The 25,096-nt window shown below is 45.8% G+C and overlaps 1 protein-coding gene across 16 annotated transcripts in view; it reads left to right on the top strand.

Moving 5' to 3' along the window:
* Nucleotides 1-25,096, top strand: part of plekha5 (pleckstrin homology domain containing, family A member 5) — a 175,543-nt gene that overhangs the window by 131,320 nt on the left and 19,127 nt on the right. For 5 of the 16 annotated variants that reach the window (XM_017687788.2, XM_017687784.2, XM_037541663.1 and 2 more), the window contains 10 exons: nt 628-700; nt 5,014-5,114; nt 9,463-9,578; nt 12,078-13,007; nt 14,781-15,225; nt 15,963-16,034; nt 16,885-17,004; nt 17,611-17,664; nt 21,541-21,621; nt 23,440-23,502. In XM_017687788.2, the coding sequence (XP_017543277.1) occupies nt 628-700; nt 5,014-5,114; nt 9,463-9,578; nt 12,078-13,007; nt 14,781-15,225; nt 15,963-16,034; nt 16,885-17,004; nt 17,611-17,664; nt 21,541-21,621; nt 23,440-23,502 (2,055 nt within the window). The remainder of the gene's footprint in view (nt 1-627; nt 701-5,013; nt 5,115-9,462; nt 9,579-12,077; nt 13,008-14,780; nt 15,226-15,962; nt 16,035-16,884; nt 17,005-17,610; nt 17,665-21,540; nt 21,622-23,439; nt 23,503-25,096) is intronic. The other 11 variants (XM_037541690.1, XM_017687791.2, XM_037541683.1 and 8 more) reach the window with 5 other exon arrangements.

Below are 25,096 nucleotides of genomic sequence, written 5' to 3'. Positions count from 1 at the left end.
TGACATATTTCTCTTGCTTGTCCAACAGTAATCAAAGCTGGTTTCTAGTCTAGAACTTCAATCCGTTAAAATCCTCTCCGTGCGTCTCGTACACCTGACGTCCTCTTTGATGTCGTGTTTCGACGGAACGCAGAACCACAACACAAACTCGCACCGTGTGTGTTTCTGCGCGTTAGCAGCTGCAGCCGTTTGAGGGCTGTTCATTTGCTCCGTGGCGGTGACTTTAGAGGAGCTCGTAATGAAGGACTCCGTAAAGCAGCCGCTCTGTCCAGCTTTGCTGTGTAAATGACAGTAAATGTGAAAGGCTGTTACGGAGGAAAGCACGGCTCATCTTCAGTGTGTAAAGCGTGTCTTTGAAGAACAGCGCAGGAGCAGAGATGCCGAGCGGAGAAACGCGGAGCTGCGTGGACGATTTTATCTGCGTCTGAAGGAAGAGCAGCTCTGTTTTGTCGTTCGGAGATAAAGGAGGCAATTTGCTGCAGTGTGACAAGATAAAGACTCTTAATTGAGTGTGTCAGAAAGCACAGAAGGTTCGGGGGGGGGTGGGGGGTGATGGGGGGGTTTGGCAGCCCACGCTGCGCTGTGATTGGCTGGTGATTGATGGATGTGAACTGTGGACTCTTGCAGGACAGCACAGGGATGAAGATGTGGAAGAAGAGGTGGTTTGTGCTGTCGGACATGTGCCTGTTCTACTACAGAGGTGAGCTGTCTGTCTGTCTGTCCGTCTGTCTGTCTGTCTTTCTGCCTGTCTGTCTGTCTGCCTGCCTGCCTGTCTGCCTGCCTGCCTTTCTGTCTTTCTGCCTGCCTGTCTGCCTGCCTCTCTGTCTGCCTGCCTTTCTGTCTGCCTGCCTGTCTGTCTGTCTGTCTGTCTGCCTGCCTGTCTGTCTGACTGTCTGTTTCCCCACAGAGCCTGATTTGCTTAAAGGCCTCAGCAGATATAAAAGAGGAAAGAATAAGACAGAAGAATGAGAGATTATGAGATATTAGATAGACGATGTTCTCGTCAGTAATATTATGTTAAATTAATCTCCAGCTGAAAATGATTTTTGGCGCGTCTGATGTTGGATTAAGAGCAGCTCTTTTCAGCTCTGAGGCTCATTAATGCGCAGATGTTTAAGTCTGACCGATTCCATTAACGGTTTTGGCTGCTGAATAAATTATTTTACACTCCTCCACTCAGAGATTTGCGTGAGGGGAAGTCAGAGTGAGAGAAAAGGCAGAAATTCAGCTGCTGGAACAGCGAGTCTGCAGTCTGTGTGTGAACGAAGTGTTCTGTGCAGTTTTACTGTCTGATCAAACTTCTGACCTTCAGCACAGCTCACTCTGCTCTGGCCTCCGCAGTTCACTCTGCTCTGACCTCCACAGCTCACTCTGCTCTGGCCTCCACAGTTCACTCTGCTCTGACCTCCACAGCTCACTCTGCTCTGGCCTCCACAGTTCACTCTGCTCTGACCTCCACAGCTCACTCTGCTCTGGCCTCCGCAGTTCACTCTGCTCTGACCTCCACAGCTCACTCTGCTCTGGCCTCCACAGTTCACTCTGCTCTGACCTCCACAGCTCACTCTGCTCTGACCTCCACAGCTCACTCTGCTCTGACCTCCACAGCTCACTCTGCTCTGGCCTCCACAGTTCACTCTGCTCTGACCTCCACAGCTCACTCTGCTCTGACCTCCACAGCTCACTCTGCTGTACTCTCCACAGCTCACTCTGCTCTACTCTCCACAGCTCACTCTGCTTGGATGTTGTTTCCTCTGCAGACCACTGGACTCTGTGTCCACAGTCAGACAGTCATTGCTGCTGCTCCTCACTGTCTGCTCCTCGGTTTCTGCTGCTCACTGTCTGCTCCTGCTTAGGTCTCCTGCTGAGGGGCTTTTAAATCTCCATAAATAGTGCAATTAATCGAGTCCTCTGCGCAGTCAGGCAGCTCTTTCATGACAGGCCGAGAGGGGATGAGCTGTTTATTGGCTGATTGAGGCTACAGAAAGAAGGGTTCTCAGAGCAGGTTCTACGTGCTCTGGGTACAGATGCAGAACACACACACGCACACACATACATGCACTCACACACTCACACACACATACACGTACACACACACGTACACACACACGCACACACACACACACGCACACACACACATACATGCACTCACACACTCACACACGCATACACACACACATACACACACATACACATGTACACACAGACTGACATACGCACACACACACACATTAACATGCACAGACACACACACATACACACTCACACAATATGCTCTTTTCTCTGCGTTTCTCTCTCCTCTGTTCTCTTTCTTTTACTCTCCTGTTTTCTTTTCGCGTGTCTGTCAGCAGGTCAGATTAAATATTATATTTTATGTTGAGTTCCAGAGCTGGTTTTGGTGGTCAGTCTAAATAGCAGAGATGAAGAGGTCAGACATGGCAGTGACCTCACTTATACTTCAACACCACGCCAGTTCCACCCACACTGGACTGTGTCTGTGGTCCTCGTCAGCTCCCGCCTGTGTTTGCTGTAGTCCAGTCCGCTAGTTTAGGGCGTGTCCATGCAAACCTTGTGACGCACCTCCGCACATCCAGCCGCACATATACACACCTCAGTGCTGCAAAATAAAAGTGAATGTTTTGTGAATTTTAGGTGAATGACAGCCACGTGAAACGGCGCACATTGAGTGTGGGGTCATGTGAGGTCACTGACGACGGACAGGTGGACGGCAGCACTGCAAAAAAGTGATTGATCACTAAAACATCTACAGGTCTGCCGAAATTAACCTGAGGCCGCAGCACAGGTTAAAAGCTAAAAGAATCGAGAAGATGCATCCGTCTGATTTACTGATTTACTAAGTTATTCACTGGATGCTCTGTAGCTTTGTGTGTTTTCCTGCTTGTGATTTAGTGATGTGTTTCTCTCTGAGGCTCATTTGTTGCCTGTTCACTTCTACAGGCAGCCAATAACCGTCCCCCCACTCATCCAGCTATAATACCCCCCGCATGAGCCGCCACCTGTTGGGTGTTTACCTGCAGTGACCGCGGTGCCTTAAAATGAATCCTGCCCACAAATTATTTAAGCAGGTCACACGGGACTCACAGGTGAAGCACCTCATGCAGACGTGTGTCGCTGGTGACTCTCCTCAGCTCAGCTGTGTTGAGGCGAAGCTCTGTGTCTCTCCACACCGGCCGGACAGAAGGCCTGACTCAGAATAGCATGAAGCTCCTGAGATGGTCTGTTTCAGAGAACAGTTGGTCAGTCAAGCTAAAGATGATGATCTACACTTTAAGATCTCTTTGTTTTTCATCTGCTTAATTTAATCAGCAGCAGTTTAGTTTCTAGTGCTGAAGGTTTTTGTTCTGTGCCTTCTAAAACAGACTCAGGAGAAAATTCAGGAGCCTGAGATCTTCTGCCCTGGATATTTCTGGTGTTTGTCTCTGCTCCTCTGTCTGTTGGTTGAGGTTTGTTTACTTGCGTCCCGTCTCCTCCTCACGCTGCTGTCAATAATTCAGCTGTGAGGCTCCGGTGGGAATTCACCACAATTCACACAGCTCTTCCCCCGACCGCTCGGCTCCCCAGATCTCAGAACGTTTGTCAGCTCGGATTTCTGCTGCCACAGTTGCATGTGAAGATTTTTGCCAGTGTGATTGAGTACATTCTTATTATAGATTAGGGCCCAGTCCCATTTCTTCTTTTTACCCCTACCCCTTGTTTTCGAGTGTCCTTGGAACTGAGCTACAGGGCGGTGGTTGAGATCTTCCCTCTGAAATGAGACCCTCAAATAAAAGAGCTTCACTTCATTAACAGCTACTGGCGCCGCTCTGTAGGCGACCCTGCCCGTCTGCAGGGACAGCAGAGGAGGGGAAAGTTCAGCTCCTCACTGCTGGGCTTTAGTTACATTTAGGGATCATAAGAGGGGGGCAGTTATTTATTATCACCCCCCCTAATTCTTCAGTGATATGAAGCTGAAGTCAGATATTCTCCAGCTTCCTGCTTTAATTTTCCTTTCCCACCTTAAATGGAGCAGCAGTTCTGAAGCCTGAGACACCAGAATGTAACTGCTGCACCATTTAAGGTGGAACAGGAAACTTGGACCTAAGACTGAGGTGTTTATTCTCACTCTATTCAACAGTCTGATGGAAATCTCCGTTTATGTGCTCGCCACAAATAATCTGATCCAAAATTACACGCATTGCATAGAAATGACGTCAGACTCAGGAAAACGTCCTTCACACGTCCTTATTAAAGAAGGCCGAGGGAAAGACGTCGTGCTCTGAGACACAAGCTGGACGTCCGTCTCACCGCCGTCTTTTAAAGATCAGAGCGTGAACTTCGTCTCCACTGCAGACCAGTTTCTGCTCCGCCGTGTTGAACGGTATAAACTCTCACTGTGACGCGGCGCACATGCAGAACGGACTGAAACTTTCCAATAGGGAATATAATCGGATACAGGCGTTTACACGGATGTTATTCTTCTAATTAACGGATTATTTACAGGATTACCCACCTCGATCAATCAGATAGAAGTTGTATTCTGATTGGCCTCAATCAGACTAGACTATTCAGACTGTGGTGCTTACATGACGGAATTTCAGGTTGCAGTGTAATTATTTTGGATTATTCAGGTTTATTCCAGTGTGAACATAATGCAGTCCTGTATTGTCTGATGTAATTTTCTAATAACACCTTGGTGATTTTAAATGTTCTCCTGCAGATGGTGCTGTTTGCTCTGTCAGTGTTGCTGTAACGTGCTGATATTCATAGAGAACTTGCCTGTCTCTTGGTGTTGAAGCTCTGGTCTATGAGCTGCTGTGAGAGATTTGCAGCATTTGGCCACCAGAAAGACGTTAGACTGTCTGATCTTTCACAGAGCATCACTGCCACGCAAGACATCAGACATTCTACTAATCAGCGCCGCCTGTTTGCTGAAGTCCACAGAGCTTCACTCTGAGCTCAGATGTTCCTCAAGCTCCTGAAGACGATAGTAATGGCTGCCATGTTTTCTCTCCCCAGATGAAAAGGAGGAGGGAATCCTCGGGAGCATCCTGCTGCCCAGCTTCCACATCTCCATGCTCTCTGTGGACGACCACATAAGCAAGAAATATGCCTTCAAGGTCTGAGTCTGACATTCAGTTCTGCTTGCTAAATTTCCTTTGTGATCAATAAAGTATCTCTCCAAAGTATCTATCCATCCATCCATCTATCCACCTGTCTATCTCTCTCTCTGTCTATCTATCTCTCTCTCTGTCTGTCTATCTATCTATCTCTCTGTCTATCTCTCTCTCTGTCTATCTATCTCTCTCTCTGTCTGTCAAGAGCATCATGTGATGGACTGGTGTGAACATTAACAGGTGATGTTGCTATAAGAGCAGAAGAAGCTTTAGGAAAAAAATTCCGTCAGTTAGGGTCAGTCTGTCTCAGTGTCCGTCTGTCTCAGTGTCCGTCTGTCTCAGTTAGTGTGTCTGTCTTTCTGAGTTAGTGTCCATCTGTCTCAGTTAGTGTCAGTCTGTCTCAGTCTGTCTCAGTTAGTGTCAGTCTGTCTCAGTCTGTCTCAGTTAGTGTCAGTCTGTCTCAGTTAGCGTCCGTCTGTTTCAGTTAGTCTCTGTCTCAGTTAGTGTCAGTCTGTCTCAGTTAGTGTGTCTGTCTGTCTATCTCAGTTAGTGTCCGTCTGTCTCACTTAGTGTCCATCTGTCTCAGTTAGTGTCCGTCTGTCTCAGTTAGTGTCCGTCTGTCTCAGTTAGTGTCCGTCTGTCTCAGTTAGTGCCAGCCTGTCTCAGTTAGTGCCAGCCTGTCTCAGTTAGTGTCCGTCTGTCTCAGTTAGTGTCCGTCTGTCTCAGGTAGTGCCAGCCTGTCTCAGTTAGTGCCAGCCTGTCTCAGTTAGTGTCCGTCTGTCTCAGTTAGTGTCCGTCTGTCTCAGTGTCCGTCTGTCTCAGATAGTGTCCGTCTGTTTCAGTTAGTCTCTGTCTCAGTTAGTGTCAGTCTGTCTGTCTTTCTGAGTTAGTGCCAGCCTGTCTCAGTTAGTGTCCGTCTGTCTCAGTTAGTGTCCGTCTGTCTCAGTCTGTCTCAGTTAGTGTCCATCTGTCTCAGTTAGTGTCCGACTGTCTCAGTTAGTGTCCGTCTGTTTCAGTTAGTCTCTGTCTCAGTTAGTGCCAGCCTGTCTCAGTTAGTGTGTCTGTCTGTCTATCTCAGTTAGTGTCCGTTTGTCTCAGTTAGTGTCCGTCTGTCTCAGTTAGTGCCCATCTGTCTCAGTTAGTGTCCGTCTGTCTCAGTTAGTGCCAGCCTGTCTCAGTTAGTGTCCGTCTGTCTCAGTTAGTGTCCGTCTGTCTCAGATAGTGTCCGTCTGTTTCAGTTAGTCTCTGTCTCAGTTAGTGTCAGTCTGTCTGTCTTTCTGAGTTAGTGCCAGCCTGTCTCAGTTAGTGTCCGTCTGTCTCAGTTAGTGTCCGTCTGTCTCAGTTAGTGTCCATCTGTCTCCGTCTGTCTCAGTTAGTGTCCGTCTGTCTCAGTTAGTGTCCGTCTGTCTCAGTCTGTCTCAGTTAGTGTCTGTCTGTCTCAGTTAGTGTCAGTCTGTCTGTCTTTCTGAGTTAGTGCCAGCCTGTCTCAGTTAGTGTCCGTCTGTCTCAGTTAGTGTCCATCTGTCTCCGTCTGTCTCAGTTAGTGTCCGTCTGTCTCAGTTAGTGTCTGTCTGTCTCAGTTAGTGTCAGTCTGTCTGTCTTCCTGAATTAGTGCCAGCCTGTCTCAGTTAGTGTCCGTCTGTCTCAGTTAGTGTCCATCTGTCTCCGTCTGTCTCAGTTAGTGTCCGTCTGTCTCAGTTAGTGTCCGTCTGTCTCAGTCTGTCTCAGTTAGTGTCTGTCTGTCTCAGTTAGTGTCTGTCTGTCTCAATTAGTCCCACTGTGTCTCAGATAGTGTCTGTCTGTCTCAGTTAGTCCCACTCTGTCTCAGTTAGTGTCGCACTCTCCTCCACTGGAATCCAGTTAATGTGCCGTTTGTAAATGAGGGCATTGAGACTGTTAATCATGTCATTACGGCTCGAATTCCCATCAGAACTCACACCGTCCACAGCACATCTCAGAGAAACGTTCGTGTGTTTGTTCTCAGTGTGGTCGCCTGCTGTCTCCGACTCATGGCTTCACTTTGCACTGTTGTCTGTTATGAATGAATCTTCAGCGTCAGTGGAATCCTGTTTTCCCGTTTTCCTGTTTATTCTGCTGTGAGAGTGTTTTTTCTGGGCTCATTCCGTGTCGCTCTTCTCTTTTTGCTTCTCTCTTGATGTTTGATTGGTTCTCCTGAGGCTGCGTGAGCTGGAACACTGCGGTGTTTACTGAGAGCCCCGACTCACACGGTGAGTTCTGAAAATGCACATTACATCTTCACGGTCATTCAGGACTAAATGACCACCATTCAGGACTAAATGACCACTACTGTAAAGGGGGGGATTTCTGCCTGCTTAGTGTTCGGAGTGTAAATTTGTCGTTTTTTAATATGAAACAAGTGATTTCTGGTGGTATTATGCACTCTTAAAAAGATGGTTCTTCAAACGTTCTTTAGTAAAGAAAATGGTTCTACAACCTCTGGCAAAAATGATGGAGTCACCACTCTTGGAGGAAGATCTTAATTAATCCCAGAGACATGCCACAAAACTTTTTTTTACCAAATTTCCAACCGTCTGGCATTAAGAAAACAATAATAAAAGAAATAAATATAATTGCTGTAGTCAGTCACACATGTGTTTGTAGATCAAGTAGATGGAAAAAAATACGGAATCACTGAATTCTGAGGAAAATATTATGGAATCGCTCTGTAATCTGCAGTTCTAAAACAAACCTGCATCAGATTAAATCTGCTAATTAGTCTTCAGTTAAAACAGAGCGCTCACACCTTGGAGAGCTGCGGCACAAGGTGGACGGACATGAATCACGGCTCCAACACAAGAGATGTCCGTACAAACAAAGGAGAGATTTATAAAACTTCCGCAAGAAGGTAAATCATCACGGAATGTTGCAAAAGATGTTGGTTGTTCCCAGTCAGCTGTGTCTGAAATCTGGACCAAGTACAAACCAGATGGGAAGGTTGTAAAAGGGAAGCGCGCAGGTAGACCAAGGAAAACATCGACGCGTCAAGATAGAAAACTTAAAGCAAGAGAAAACAAAAAAATGCACAACAAAACAAACGAGAAACGGGTGGGCGGAAACGGGAGTCAGTGTCTGGGAGCTAACTGTAAGAAATCGCCTAAAAGAAACAGGATTTACATCCAGAAAAGCCAAAGGAAAGCCGTCACTAACACGTGAACAGAGAAGAGCGCGGTCACAGAGGGCTGAAGTGAAGCAGTCATGGACTGTGGATGACCGGATGAAAGTAATCTTCAATGATGAGCGGCGAATCTGCGTTGGGTGAGGTGGTGATGCTGGAACTTCTGTTTGGTGCCGGTCCAGTGAAATTCATAAAGATGAATGCCTGAAGAGAACGTGAAAACTTCCGCAGGGCAAAGACGTGAAAACTTTCCTTCAAGAAAGACGAATAACGTGAATGGCATGGCCTGGATAGTCCAGGTCTCAGTCCAGCTGAAAATCTCTGGTGGGAATTGAAGGAAATGGTCAAGGCTCCACCTGTAAAGCTGATCTGGCAGCAGCAGTAACAGACAGCTGGAGACGGATTGATGAAGAACACTCCTTAGTTAAGTCCACGCCTCAGAGAATTCACGCTGTTATAAAAGCCACAGGTGGTGCAACAAAGTACTAATAGTGCCGTGTTTTTCCTCATGATTCCATAATATTTTCCTCAGAATTCAGTGATTCCGTATTTCTTTCCTCTACTTGATCTACAAACACAAGTCTGACTGACTTCAACAATTATATTTATTTCTTTTTTTATTGTTTTCTTAATTCCAAAAGGTTGTGGCATGTCTCTGTAACCTTTTTCTACAGAATGAAACAATTGAAGGATCTTCCTCCAAGAGTGGTGATTCCATCATTTTTGCCAGGGGTTGTATTTAAAGTCACACTACATGATCAAGGAGTTCCTTCACCAAGAAGTTGTTCTTCAGGTTAATGGAGAATGTGCTGAATGTGCTGTAGTTGGTTCTATATAGAACCTTTTTGAAAAGGGTTCTGGTATTGTTACAAGCCAAAGAACCTCATTGGCACTATGTAGGGCCCTTTTTGCTGAGTGTAAGTTAATGACATTTAATTTAACGGTGATTAAACCGAGAAGCGTGAGGTGTGAACACACGTCAGAGCTGAAACGCCGGACTCATTCCTGCAGGTGGAGCTCACGAGTGAACAGAAGTTTGCTTAGGTGCCTCAAACTTTCGCACAGTACTGTACTTTCAGTGTGAGAATGTGTTTCACCATCGTCTGAGTGTTGGAGACGATGTGTAAAATACATCTCCATGTTTCTTCTCTGTGGGTCTTATCTTTCGTGTTTTCCTTTTTCAGGCTGCCTTTTTTGCCCCAAATTCCTCTTCAGGCTACACATCCAAACATGCGGACGTACTACTTCTGCACCGACACGGCCAAAGAGATGGAGTCTTGGATGAAGGTGATGACAGACGCTGCGCTGGTCCACATGGAGCCCATCAGAAGGTACGAAGACGGTCTTCAAGATCCAACCGGTCCACACTGTGTGGTTTATTGTTACCTTTTCTTTTTTGTTTATATATATATATATAAATATATATATATACACTCCTTTTATTGTAAAAATGCTGTTTACGATTGTCATTGTTGCTCAAAACTCGAGAGCAGAGCAGAAGTGACGAGCGCCTGAGCGACTCTCCCCAGAGCTTTTCTGCTCTTAGAGGTCGACACAGCGGAGGTTCTAAGTGGTGGGTAATTGCCCACTTTCTGTCGTCTGAAGCTGTTTGGGAAACGCTATTGACAGGAACACGTTCTGTAACCGCAGATGCCTCCAAACACTGTCTGTCTGTAGAAGAGAGCGTCTCGGTTAAAGGAGGCAGCAGCCTTGACTCGGTTTACTTGGGAAACGTTCTCGTTTGTTTGGTCACTGATATGCTGGACGAGCTCTTGTAACTGCTGGGAAGACTGGACTAGAGAATAAACCAAAGGAGAGGAAAACGCAGTTTTAACTGGATTTGAGCAAAATTAAAACTATTTTAGGCTAAACTGCCCCAAAGAACCTCACACAGCACAGTGAAAATGCTTTCACTTGATGAAGCACTGGGTTCAATTAATCTGTCAATCAATCAATCTATCAATCAATCAATCAGTCAACCTTTATTTAAACTCGGAGTACATTGGGCGAGCTTCTCATCTACAGTGTAGTCGAGCTGATACAGAAAAGAGGGATTGAAAAAGGTTGAATTGTAAAAACAGGATAAATGTATCTGATAATAATAATAATAATAATAATAATAATAATAAAAGTAATAGTAAAAGGGATAAAAAACATAGTTACTGAAATAAAAAGGAATATAGGATGTGGAGCGATAACTTTACAGTAGCTGAGAAATAAAAGTTTGATCATAAATAAAAGGAATAATAAAAGTTCCCGCCGCTCTGTTTGGAGTTCTGTCCCTGCTGCTTCTATGTTGTCCGTATCGTCTCGTTCTCGGGTGAGTAGTGAACCGTAGACGGGTTCTGTCTCCGGGGCTCCGAGATGGACGCAGTCATGTGGATCTGCAGAGGCTCCAGCAGCTCATCATCTCTCCTGAGGATCCAGTGTGGAGCTGAGAGACGAAGCTCTGCTCTCGGTGTGTGAGAGGCTGACAGGACCTTATAGATTTTATAGCTCTATAGAACAGAATTGGTAACAGGATTATTAACCCAGAATCCAATTTCTGTTGCGTCTTTATTGTAAAATAAATCGCTACAGCTGGATTAAATCCACTGATTGGAATTGAACGAAATAGAAACGTGTGAATCACTGATCGACTTTCAGGAGCTCAGTGAAGTGCAGAGTCTCGACGTCTGAAACGCTCTGCCTCGCCTTCCCATGAGCTTCACTAGAGTGTTGACTTCAATCAGTCAATCAGTCAATCAATCAATCGGCCTATATTTTCACCGTGAAATTCATCGAGGGTGACTCACATTTTTACAGATTAAAAGAGAAGTTAAAATCGAATTTAATCCAGTTAAACTAAAATGAACAGAACTGCCTGAAGAAATTAACACTAAAAGTCAAACCAGATAAATGGCGAAAGAATAAAGAGAACAATTAAGATTTAATTAAGATGGAGAAAACTACAATAAAAGCACAATAATAATTAATAAGATTTCAACAAAGCAGGATAAATAGGCTAAACTAAAATTTAAAACTGAAAGGGTTATAAAATGTAAGAAATGAGAAGTCTTAGAGTTGAGATAAAATAAAATGTTTGGGAAAAAGAAAAATAATGAAATAATAAGTAAATAAAAAAGAGAGAAAAGGTTCAACTAAAGGCTAAATCAGGTCCAGTCTGTCTGAAGGTGGTTTAGAGACTCCAGTCGTGACTCCAGCTAATTCACTGTAGATGAAGTGAGGGGCAGTCGTGGGCTGGAGGTTAGAGAACCAGCCCTGTGACCGGAAGGTCGCTGGTTCGATCCCCTCGGGCTGACAGTCCGTGACTGAGGTGTCCTTGAGCAAGACACCTAACCCCCAACTGCTCCCCGGGCACTGCGGATAGGGCTGCCCACCGCTCTGGGCAAGTGTGCTCACTGCCCCCTAGTGTGTGTGTTCACTAGTGTGTGTGTATGTGGGTGTTTCGCTGCACGGACAGGTTAAATGCGGAGGTCTAATTCCACAGTGTGTGTATATATATATATATTTATATATAGCAATCCATTACCAATTATTTTCTATATTATTTACCTATCCCCTAGTTAGAAAAGCTTTTAGCTTCCATTTCAGTCTGAAACTCCTCCATTAGTGAGAAAATGATCGTTTAAATGTACGAAGAAAAAAAAAAGTCTATGAAAAAACTCAATAAACTCAAAAAGTTCAAATAAACGTTTGTGTGGACAGTCGTCTCTCCTTCCTCTCTGCTTTCTCTGTTCTCCATGAAGCACCTCGCTCTTTTACAGTGACTCATTCTCTCGTTTTCTTCCTTCTTTTTCTCTTATCCCTCTCTTTCTTTCCTGTGTAAGGCTGGAGAAGGCGAAGGTGGACCCACGCAGCCCGCAGGAGATGAACAACATGTTGAATCACCGAGTTCTGACCCGACCTGAAATCCAAAACAACGAGAGGAACCGGGAGAGCCTTTGGCAGGAAGACAAGAAGCAGAAGCAGCTGGAGAAGCAGCCCAGCATCCACAGAGAGAAGGACAGAAGTCTGTCACTGAAAGACTCTGACAAGTTCTCACACCAGAAAGAGGAGAAGTACGTCCCACAGAAAGACGGACACAGGTACGCTGCGCAGAAGGATGGAGACCGGTACATGCTGCAGAAAGATGTGGAAAAGCTTGTTCTCCAGAAGGACGGCGAGAGGTACGCTCTGCAGAAGGATGGAGAGCGGTACACCCTGCAGAAAGACGGAGAGAAGTACCTGCTACAGAAAGAGGGGCAGAAATACACGCTGCACAAAGACGGAGAGAAATACGCACTTCCGAAGGACGCGCTGCACAAAGACGGGGAGAAGTACCTGCAGAAAGACGCGGGGCACCCCCTGCAGAAAGACAAAGAGAAAGTGATGCTGCAGAAAGAGCCGGAGAAGATCAGCCTTCAGAGAGAAGGTGAGCAGTACGGCTTCCAGAAGGAGCTGGGCGTGGAGCGCCCCCTCACCAAAATCAACAGCATCAAGCTGCAGCCGGCCCAGGCGGCCGCCATCGCAGCCGCCGTCTCCTCTTCGCGGCAGCTCCAGAGCGCAGGAGCTCCCGCCCCGTACAAAGCAGCGGCGCAGGTCAATGGCTCTGGAGAGCGGAGCCCAGGAGACGCGGTCGGGGCGCTTCCTCAGAGAACGGCCGTCCAGCCTCAGTCCACCGAGCCAGAAAGGACGCTGAGCAGAACCGACTCCATGCAGCAGTTAGAGCAGTGGGTCAGGATGCACCGCACGCGGGGACAGGACGACGACACGCGGAGGTACGCGGTCTGTTAAGTGACCACACTTACGTACTTTAAAGCGTTGTTCACACAAATAAACACCTGCCAGGCTGCAAGTGAGTCAGTGTTTCTCTGAGCGTTTCGTCCTTAACGGTGATTATCAAACCACTGATATCAAACCTGAAACTGCAGACACACCTGTCAAAATAGCTTTTCCAAAAGAGAGACAAACAGAGAGAAAGGGAAAGGGGGAGAGAGAGACAGAGAGAGACAGAGAGAGACAGAGAGAGACAGAGAGAGACGGAGAGAGACGGAGAGAGAAGGAGAGAGACAGAGAGAGACAGACAGAGAAAAGGGAAGGGGGAGAGAGAGACAGAGACATTTTAGTTGTCAGTTGCTGGTCTTCACTATCCTCGACTTCGTAAACAGTAACTAAATAAGCGACTAGATAAAATCTCCGTCATCGCTTTTCCTTTAAAACCTGCTGTTTTAGCTGCTGAGTTCCTCCCCTTTAAATTGGTTCAAATTGAAAATGACATGGCACTAAAGCGATGCAGGTGAAGATGGAGTTGCGGTAAAACGATGCAGGTGAAGATGGAGTTGCGGTAAAACGATGCAGGTGAAGATGGAGTTGCGGTAAAACGATGCAGGTGAAGATGGAGTTGCGGTAAAGCGATGCAGGTGAAGATGGAGTTGCGGTAAAGCGATGCAGGTGAAGATGGAGTTGCGGTAAAGCGATGCAGGTGAAGATGGAGTTGCGGTAAAGCGATGCAGGTGAAGATGGAGTTGCGGTAAAGCGATGCAGGTGAAGATGGAGTTGCGGTAAAGCGATGCAGGTGAAGATGGAGTTGCGGTAAAACGATGCAGGTGAAGATGGAGTTGCGGTAAAACGATGCAGGTGAAGATGGTGTTGCGGTAAAGCGCTGCAGGTGAAGATGGAGTTGCGGTAAAATGATGCAGGTGAAGATGGTGTTGCGGTAAAGCGCTGCAGGTGAAGATGGAGTTGCGAGCTCATTGAGACAGATGTGTTTTATAGTCTGAAGGGTACGACAGCCTGATGGGAGCTTTAATCTCATGTCTGTAAATAAATGAGTAAATAAATGAGTAATTTAAAACCCTTATGATGTAGTTCTCCTGTAACTCACTGTTGATGTTAATTTTTTTCAGGGCTGAACGTTCTGGGCCTTTTAATGACCCTCGGAAACGAGTTTGCGTGTATGCTGGGTCACTGAAGGAGTGTTTTGTGTTTTATGCAGGGCATTTTCTACAGCTTAAGTGCTCTGGCGGGGTCTAATCCTCAGCCAAGTAATCAACATTCCTTCTCTCGGTCCGCGCCCAAAGCCCGGCTCTGACTCAACTCGGCCGTCTGGCACAGGGCACCGTGCAGGGAGAGCTCTCAGCTCAGGCTCTTAGCTGCTGGCAGGATGGGCCCAGCTCTGTCATGCCTGTTTAGTGAGCGTTTTCATGCGTCCTGTCGTCTTCCTCACATTCCTGCCCACTCAGATAGGCCCAAGTTCTCCAAAGGGTTCCTGGTTTGTGACAGGCAATTAGAAAGCTAGTTAATTGCTTATCAGCCAGACTCTGCTGCGTAGATGTTGAGGGCTTTGTAAAGGATGAAGCACAGTGCTTAGAGAGAGGGGGCGGGGGGTTAAAAAGATGAGTGATCAAGAGAGGAAACATCAGCCGTGGCTCTTTGCAGTGAAGTTGTAAATTGCCAGATTCCTCCCTCAGTCCTGCCGCTATGCTGAAACTGTGTGCTTGTGGCGTTTCATGTAGCTGTTCTGAGGCGCTGACGTCTCGTCTCTGTTCCAGCATCACCTCCTATCAGACGCTGCCCAGAAACATGCCGAGCCATCGGGCGCAGGTGGTGCCGCGCTATCCAGAGGGCTACCGCACGCTTCCTCGCAACATGCTGCGACCGGACAGCATCTGCAGCGTCGCAGGCTCGGTGTACGACCGTGCGCTGCAGCCCACCGTGGCGGAGAAGCGGCGCTCCATGCGTGACGATACCATGTGGCAGCTGTACGAGTGGCAGCAGAGGCAGGCGCACAGCCGGCTGGGCTACGGCACGCTGCCCAGCCCCAAAACCATGGGCCACATCGCCGAGTCCATCCCCTCCTCGCCCTCCCACGGCTCGCTGGCTCTGTACCACTCCGTCTCCCCCAACCGGCCCTTCAACCCCAGCTCCGAGGTTTCCTCGCCGGTGTTCCGAGGAGACGTCAGCATCGACCGGCGCCACAGAGCTCACCTCACAAAGGTACCGACTCATCTCAATATAGCATCATATAGAAACATCTCTGTTCTTCTTACTCCGCTCAGTGTCGGTGAGTCAGCGGCCTGGCCTGCTGTAGCTGAGCTGGCTGATTGTGTCTTCCCTGCTGACCGGCTTCATCTGGACTAAAACGAACATTAAAATTAAAGAATAATCCGAGTGTGTTCAGGTAGATAATAATCATTGGTCAGGTCACTGGACGTCCAGGTGCTAAACGTCCAAGCGTTTGTTAAATCTGTATTGATTGAATTGTTAAATTGGTCTTATATCTTTGGGGTCAGTTTGACCCTAATTTGGCCGTTTCGCAGTTAATATCTTCGAGACGTTCTTATAGTAATTATGATTTCTGCTCTCTATGTTGCGTGATCTACCAGCTGTGGTCATGTGAGGTTAGGACCCCAAAGCAGAGGGACGATTTTTTTGGAGATTTACTAAATAGCATGTTATAGTGACCTCAACATCATCCAAAACAAACAAAGGGAATGTGTGTAACGCGTTAGTATCTCTAATGTTTTATACAGCTGAATCAGCCTGGAGTCCAGCTGACACACAGGACACTGAACACACCATGATGTTAATGTTGTGTTTACCCAGTTATTTCATATGAAGATGTTAAACATGGGGGTCAAACTGACTCTAAAGGTAGTAGGAGGGTCAGTGCTGTGATGATTTTTCAGGTCTTCACTCTGGTCTTCTATTTTCTTTGCTTTGCTTTCTGTCAGTATGCATACCTGCCTGATCGCAGAGCTCCGGCAGCTCAGAGCATCACGCCTCAGTCCCTGCAGGGTAAAACGGTACGCCTCCTCCTCTCTGCCTCCGTCTTTCTCCTCTAACACAAATAACCCTCCTCTCTCTCAGTTACGGTAACCAGCCATGAGTCAATGAGTAAATGTTTGTTATCCAGTGCTGCCCAAACACAGAAACCTCCTTTAAAACACAACTAGTGTTCATAAAAAGGAAACTAGGATCAGAGGCCACCGTGTAACGCAGGAGGCTCTGTTCACTGTCTGTTTAACACACACGATGCCATCAACATCACAGCGCTGGCGTCTGTCAGCTGATGTCACAGACCTGGCGGTCAGCGTCTTCTCTGAGCACGCTCAGCTGTCCAGTGTCGCAGCTTCTCAGAGCTTGGAGGACGACTGTGTTTGTCTATCCTCCTAGAGCTGGTGGCATGGTGTGGTTGGGGGAGACAGGTCTAGTGGGTGGGAACTGGAGAGGGAGAAAATCAAAAATCACGAAGTCTCTGAATGTAAACGCCGCTGTTCTCCCTCTGTAGCGCGTTTTTAAATCGGAGAATCTTTACAGTAACGACTCCTGATTCACATTCTGATGTAAATAGCTGCTCTTCTGAATCCAGCGGGTCATTTTGCCCATTAACTCGTTAACTCCGCGCTGAATGTGCTTTAGGTTTGGGTTTAGTTTTCCACAGATATCGAATCTTTGACTTTTCATGGTTGAGGTGTGAGGCTTTCATGAGAAAGAACCGATTCATATTCTGTCATCCATCCAGTGTTCAGTGCTAAACTGAAAGCCCAAAAAATCTAACCCAAGCATTTCACACATCTCTAAGCCATTCTCCAGTGTTGTCCACAACGGCTCTCTAACCACGACCCCTGTACGCGTTGTTTCCTGCGACCCCAGCCCGAGGAGCTGACCCTGCTGCTTATCAAGCTGCGACGGCAGCAGGCTGAGCTCAACAGCATCCGAGAGCACACTCTCGCTCAGCTAATGCAGCTCAACCTCGATGCCACCAACCCAAAGGTCAGCCTCGGAGGGTCACCTGCGCTAGTCTGTGCATCCCCGAGTGAAGGAATGCTTAGCTCCTTCTTTTGCCCCTCATTACCGACTCTGTCTCCTTCTGTTTGTTTGTAGTTGTGATTGTTTTGAGCATGCTGGCTGTTTTCTGTTGTGTTCAGTTGTGGATGAGTTGCGTTACCCTGTACTAACACTGATACAACCAGTCGGACTCCAGCAGGTTTCTGCTCATCTGCATAGACTGTTATTAGTGTTCCTGCCTGAGCCACGTGCAGAACACATCTGGCAGATGTTTTCCTCTTAAAGATGCATCTTTTACATCCCGTATTTCTGTCATTTTCCTTTTTGGATGCTTAAGTTCTGCAATTCTGCTTGGATCCATGTTCTCTGACCCACTAGTGCATGATGACTGTCTAAAGCTCCTGCCGGACGGCCGTCAGGGTCCTCTGGGTAGCTGTGAATGGCCTGTTAGCTGATGTATCTTTTCTGTAGTATGAGTTTCTCGCCCGCTGGGCTGCCCCTCCCCTTTCTCTCTTTCTCAGACGTTCTGTTTCTCTCAGTTCTGCTCTCCTCCTGAGCTCTGTCCTCTCTCCTTTCCGCTGCCTTCACTAGAGCGAGATCCTCTCCCACCACCTGCAGAGGAATCTCATGTATTTGGACAGCCAGGTGAGGGCATTGCTCTCTGTCTCTCTCTCTCTCTCTCTCTCTCTCTCTCTCTCTCTCTGTATCTTTATGTCTCTCTCTGTATCTCTCTTTATAAAGACTCTCTCTCTCTCTCTCCCCCTCTCTCTCTCTCTCTCTCTCCCCCTCTCCGACTCTCTCCGTCTCTCTCTGTCTCTCTCGCTCTCTCTCTCTGTATCTCTCTTTATGTCTCTCTCTGTCTGTCTCTCTCTCTCTCTCCCTCTCCGACTCTCTCCGTCTCTCTCTGTATCTGTCTCTTGCTCTCTTTCTGTCTCTCCTCTCTCTGTTTCTGTTTGTCTCTCTCTCTCTCTCTCTCTCTCGTCTCTCTCTTTATGTCTCTCTTTCTCTGTGTTTCTCTGTGTTCCTCTGTTTCTCTGTTTCTCTCTCTCTCTCTCTCTCTCTCTCCCTCTCTCTCTCGGTTTCTCTGTTTGTCTCTCTCTCCCTCTCTCTCTCTTTATCTCTCTCTTTATCTCTGTTTCTCTGTCTCTCTCTCTCTCTCGGTTTCTGTTTGTCTCTCTCTCCCTCTCTCTCTCTTTATGTCTCTCTCTTTGTCTCTCTCTCTCTCTCTGTTTCTCTGTGTTTGTCTCTCTCTCTCTCTGTTTCTCTGTTTGTCTCTCTCTCTCTCTGTTTCTCTGTGTTTGTCTCTCTCTGTTTCTCTGTTTCTCTGTTTGTCTCTCTCTCCCTCTCTCTCTCTTTATCTCTCTCTTTATCTCTGTTTCTCTGTGTTTGTCTCTCTCTCTCTCTCTCTGTTTCTCTGTGTTTGTCTCTCTCTCTCTCTGTTTCTCTGTTTGTCTCTCTCTCTCTCTGTTTCTCTGTGTTTGTCTCTCTCTGTTTCTCTGTTTCTCTGTTTGTCTCTCTCTCCCTCTCTCTCTCTTTATCTCTCTCTTTATCTCTGTTTCTCTGTGTTTCTCTCTCTCTCTCTCTCTCTCTCTCTGAAGTGTATTTATAATTACTGCAAAATTCTACTAAATGATAAAACTTACAGTAATTAAACTCGAAGTCCGTCTGGAGTTCAGTAGCTTCTCTTTCTGCTGGTGATCGTCATTTATCATTTATATCTTTAGTGTTACTGATATATTGGAAAGATTCTGATGTGTATAATATATAATACCCATGAAATAGGTGTTTCAATCTGTTTAACTCTGTTGCACACTTGACCAGGGGGTGGCGCCACACACAAAAAAATACAGCTTTCATATCACACGAGTAACACAGCTCTGTGCACCTGTGCGTGGGAGTTTTCTGTGATATTGTGATGTGATGTATTTTATTGGGTTGGGTTTGGTTTGGTTTCTCACAGCAGCAGCAAAAGTTCACTGAATGACACAGGCAGGATTTTCATTTACTGCTCAGAAACTTTCCAGAGATGCGAAAACTTTTACATTTATCACCATATAAAGGTATAAATATACTATATCTTTATATTAGAGATATAGACAGTGTAATATAGAAGGTCTGTGTGTCACAAAACACAGCAGTAATAATCTTTTTCTGATTTCTGCTTCTTTATGATTGATGTACCAATTTGACTTTAACCCATCAGCTCACTGATGCTTGCCCAAAAGTAGGTTCTGTGACCCGTTTGCTGAAATTAAAAGCAGGTCTGCCGTTACTGTCGGCCGCTCGTGCTGGAGGAAAGATGACGGTCTGTGAAAAGTCGAACAGGCAGGTTAGGCGGACGGTCCAGCCTGACGGCTCTGAGAAGAGCAGCTCTGGCGCTGAATTCTCTCGTTTGGTGAGCGTTCCCACCAGCGGAGAGCTGAAGGAGGGTCAGGTGTTTGGTGTGGACCTGAATCCAAGTCAGAACCGCGGAAAAAGTTCTAAAGGTCAGCACCAAGCACGGTAGGTGTGACAGCGACGTCAGTGAAGCAGCGAAGCAGGAGGAAATATTAAAAAATCCAAATCAGCCGAATCAGATTTTCACGTTTAAGCATTTTGACTGATGCGACAGATGAAGCCATGCGGTCCATTTCTGGATCCTTACAGTTCGTCGGTCAATCGTTTTGACTAAAATATCATTAAACTTGTTTAATACTGCAATAGATCTCGAGATTCTCAAGACAATAAACATTCTGTGAAGCGTCTGCAGTGAGGAGCTTTGCTTAGTGAACATATTTATGATGATATGCAGTAACGATGTGTCCCGGGAGTCTAATGTCGTCTTCAGCCATCATGTGTGTCTAATATAGATGTGGGGATGTAGATGTAAGGTTATAGTCGATGGTCAGTTTAGAGTGTTTAATGGAATTATCGGGGCCTTTCTGGAGCCTGGAGGGATTGAAAGATGCAGATGTTTGAACACTTCATACTTCGTTTATTAGTTAATTCCTTTATTCTGAAATATTTTGTAGGTAAAACAGATCAAATTTTACTTTACAAAACCAGTTTAACCTTTTTTCTTATTATTAGTATTCACAGTTTGTTGTCGTGCTGATTCTGACCCGCCGGCCGCTGCGCTACGTCTTCTGTGTCAAATGTCACGTCGTCTCACGCCACAGGACAGGCGCTCTTTCCTCCAAACACAAATATGAAATGATTTGAAGTAAATCGAAAAATTGTGCATCTTGGAAACCGGAACCGGAAAAACGAGTGATTTTTAATTTCAGAGAATTTCACACCTTATTAAAATAATGACGTTTTACTGTAAAGAACCATATTTGAAACAACCACTTCCACAGCTAAATAAGAACTGTACTGTAGGGTGCTGTTCATAAGGCCTGCATGACACCTACGTAACGTTGTCATTACAGCTGACATAGCCCTACATGACTGTTTATACCCTGACCGGTCACTTTATTAGGTACGCCTTGCTAGTAAAAGGTTGGACCCCCTTTTGCCTTCAGAACTGCTTTAATTCTTCGTGTCAGACTTTCAACAAGGTGCTGGAAACGTTCCTCAGAGATTCTGGTTGGTTATTTGAGTTCCTGTTGTCTTTCTATCATCTGGAACCAGTCTGCCCATTCTCCTCTGACCTCTCACATCAACAAGGCATTTTTGTCCACACAACTGACCGCTCACTGGATGTTTCCTCTTTTTCGGACCGTTCTCTGTAAACCCTAGAGATGGTTGTGTGTGAAAATCCCAGCAGATCAGCAGTTTCTGAAATACTCAGACCAGCCCGTCTGGCACCAACAACCACGCCACGTTCAAAGCCCCTTAAATCCCCTTTCTTCCCCGTTCTGATGCTCGGTCTGCACTTCAGCAAGTCGTCTTGACCACCTCTACACGCCTGAATGCAGTGAGTTGCAGCCGCGTGATTGGCTGATCAGCTGTCTGTTGTAATAAGCTTTTATAAAGTGTTATGTAGGGTTATGTTAGTTGTAATGACAACCTTATGTAGGTGTCATGTAGCCTTATGAACAGCACCCTACAGTAAAGTGTTACTGAAATGTTCTTTATGTTTTACAAAAAATATTTGAGAAGTCACAGAGAAAAACTGAGCATGAAATGAAACGGTGCAGTGCAGCGTCCAGTCATCCTTCTGCTCCTTGAATTGAAGACTCTGCACTGTTAAGCTCCCATTGCTCACCTACGTAGCTTTAAGAGCATCACAGAACCAGAGCAGACCAGTGATCTGACCCTTAACTGGTTTCATTTGACCGCATTCATCCTGTCAGGGGTCCAAACGTCCACATCACAGTTTCCTCTCTGAGTTCTTCAGTGTTGTTTTATTACACCCACGTAGGCCTCATGTTCTGATCTGACAATGCCGGAATGGGAAGGGTCTGCGTTTCTCCTCCTCTGGTAGTTTTTGCAACCAAATATCTCCCCCTAGCTCACGATGGTGGAGCCGTGTGCGGCTGTGATGTGTGGCAGTGCTGTTCTGTGCTGAATGCTGTTCCTCCTCCTCACTTGTACCAGATGAAGGAGAACGAGCCGATAATCTTCATGATTCACACTATGATTGAGAACTCAGCTCCAAGGCCTCAACTTTACCAGCAAGTAAGGTCTTGACGTCCACACGTTAATGCACCTACCCCCACCCCGCCGTCCCATCGACCTGCCCTCCTGTTCTCCCCCGGACGCGTCCCTCACTGTCTCATCCAGTGTTGGGTCTCTTACAGCACATCCCATCGTTTTATTTATTTGTTTTGGTGGTTGTTGTTATTTTCTTGCAGACGGTGTTGGCATGGCTTAGTCGTGTTGTCTGATCTGCACTGCCATGTAAACTCCCCGCCGGCCCGTATGATCACTCCATTCTGAGCCATTTGCAGTTCACCATTCAGTCATGTGCTGGGACTGTTCCAGTGTCACGTGGGACGAGATCGTCTAGGTCGTTTATCTGGACACAGTAAACCGTTTAAGTGTCCTTGCTGGCTTTGTTCCATGTGCTGATGAAATGTTAGCTGTCGACGGTGCTGCCGAGCTTCAGCATCCACCGGAAAGCAGTTTTAAAAGTCCTCGAAGTCTCTTCAGGATGGTGTCAGGAACTCCCTCCAAATCCCTCGCTGGGGCGCCGGAGCGCGTGAGGTGGTTTAGCTGCAGCCTTTCTGCTGCATTCTCATTAGTCATGCCAGCTCGGGTGGGGGCAGAACAGGGGAACGAGGGGAGAGGTAATTAGTGCGCCGTGCGATCGAGGCTGCCAACACTGCACCTTGCGCCCAGTCCATGGAGAACATCCTCCTCACCACCGGTCACTATCTGAGAGGTCAGCCTGTGGGATTTTTAGATATTTAATACGCAAATGGGAGTGACGAATGTGCTTCTCTACAGTTTACATCACCGGCCAGACTTAAGGCCCCATCACGCTGCTGTATATTGTATTTATTCCCTGTTTGTTTCATATTGAACCTTGTCTGTCCGTGTGTCCACCTCTCCGTCCTGCTGTCCTGCAACAGGAGCCATGAATGTTCCACACACACCTGCCACGCCTCTCTGCCACTTTTAGAACAAGAACGCGTATAAAAGTGATGCTGACCTCTCATCGTCACACACCTTCATTCCCGTCATCAGCTCAGAGAGTCTGTCTGTCTGTCTGTCTCTGTGTGTGTGTGTGTGTGTGTGTGTGTGTGTGTGTGTGTGTGTGTGTGTGTGTGTGTGTCGGAGAGAAAAAAGATGTGCATTGTTTCTTTTTTTGTCACATCAACAAAACTGCTCTGAATCAATGGATGGATTAAAATCAGTGTTTTGTGTGTGTGTATGTAGAATATGTACATGAGATATATGTATATGTATATGTGTGTGTGTGTGTGTGTGTGTGTGTGTAATATATCGCTGCTGTCAAAACAAAACCTCGTATCTTTTTTATTGTTTTTCAGTTTGTGTGATATTTTGAAAGTTGCTCTTCACATCGAGTGTAAATTGCATGTAAAAGTCTGGTTCTGTTGACTTACATTGAAAGGAAACTGTGTTTTTTCCTCCTCCTGTGACGTTCTCATTTTGGAGATCCGAGGTTTTGTTCCAGCTGTGGTATCTTGCTCTGTTAACGGTATATTAGTTCTAGATTTTAGTCTTAAACTTGGACAAATGCAAGGAATTTTCACTTTACCTGCGTTTGCATTCTGATGTACAGGGATGTGTAACATGCCTTCGTTTCACTTTAGCATCAGGTTCCTCTCAAAGCTGCTGAGATCTTAGTCTTTCCTGCAGTAATAACACTGAAAGGCCTTTACTGAGTGGGAGAGATGCCCCCCTTAATGAGGCGAGCTGAGGTCCTTCTCCTGATTGTTTGCCGTTCTAATCACTCTGCAGTCGTTTACTGCACGGCTGTGACAGCAGCCGGGTGGCAGACCTGCGTCTGAGTGTTGCTCTGTGTTGCAGATGAGCCCTGAGGAGTACAGAGAGAACACCTTCAGCTGCAGACCTGACGAACTGGATGTTGATGTAAGTCCACTGCTGTCCACATCTGGATCCTTAATAGATTCAGAGGTTGAAACAGAAGTCGGTTGTTCTGCTGAAATGACCAGTGAAGAGTCAATCTGTCAGAATCTGAACATATGTGACTAGTATTTATGTCACTGTGTTTAGATGCACTCATTAATCAGATCCTAATCAGATTTCAGCAGTTATCTGATTATCAAATTATCATGTAAACACAGACTCTGGTTTCTTAGATCAGATGAAGGTCTGTAAATCTGATTAAATCTGGTCTGTAAATCTAGTAAAAGTCTGTAAGTCTAGTGAATCTGATAAAGAGGCTGGTCTGAGTCCGTAATGGGGTTTTTCAGTGTGAACTCTCACTCTGATTTCTTTCGTTTCCCTCAGTCTGAGCATGTGTGAAAACAGAGCGTCGTCATGGAAACAGCGGGCAGCGTTTAACACTGAACCCGCAAGATCAGGAGTTTCCCCATTATCTGATTACTGTCTGACTCCTGTAGACCTGGAGTTTCCCCATTATCTGATTACTCAAGAGCATGTAAACACACTGAACCAGTTACTGACCCAGTCTGATTTTCTGCAGTTATCAGATTATTGAGTGTAAACACACTGAACCAGTTACTGACACAATCTGATTTTCTGCAGTTATCAGATTATTAAGTGTAAACACACTGAACCAGTTACTGACACAATCTGATTTACTGCAGTTATCAGATTATTAAGTGTAAACACGCTGAACCAGTTACTGACACAATCTGATTTTCTGTAGTTATCAGATTATTAAGTTTAAACACACTGAACCAGTTACTGACACAATCTGATTTTCTGCAGTTATCAGATTATTAAGTATAAACACACTGAACCAGTTACTGACACAATCTGATTTACTGCAGTTATCAGATTATTAAGTGTAAACACACTGAACCAGTTACTGACACAATCTGATTTTCTGTAGTTATCAGATTATTAAGTGTAAACACACTGAACCAGTTACTGACACAATCTGATTTACTGCAGTTATCAGATTATTAAGTGTAAACACGCTGAACCAGTTACTGACACAATCTGATTTTCTGTAGTTATCAGATTATTAAGTGTAAACACACTGAACCAGTTACTGACACAATCTGATTTTCTGCAGTTATCAGATTATTAAATATAAACACACTGAACCAGTTACTGACACAATCTGATTTTCTGCAGTTATCAGATTATTAAGTGTAAACACACTGAACCAGTTACTGACACAATCTGATTTACTGCAGTTATCAGATTATTAAGTGTAAACACGCTGAACCAGTTACTGACACAATCTGATTTTCTGCAGTGATCAGATTATTAAGTGTAAACACACTGAACCAGTTACTGACACAATCTGATTTACTGCAGTTATCAGATTATTAAGTGTAAACACACTGAACCAGTTACTGACACAGTCTGATTTTCTGCAGTTATCAGATTATTAAGTATAAACACGCTGAACCAGTTACTGACACAGTCTGATTTTCTGCAGTTATCAGATTATTAAGTGTAAACACGCTGGACCAGTTACTGACACAGTCTGATTTTCTGCAGTTATCAGATTATTAAGTGTAAACAC

This window comes from Pygocentrus nattereri, chromosome 1, assembly GCF_015220715.1.
Source record: "Pygocentrus nattereri isolate fPygNat1 chromosome 1, fPygNat1.pri, whole genome shotgun sequence".
Lineage (NCBI taxonomy): Eukaryota > Metazoa > Chordata > Actinopteri > Characiformes > Serrasalmidae > Pygocentrus > Pygocentrus nattereri.
The sequence above is the reverse complement of the archived record's forward strand: the minus strand, read 5'-3'. Positions and strand labels throughout refer to the sequence as shown.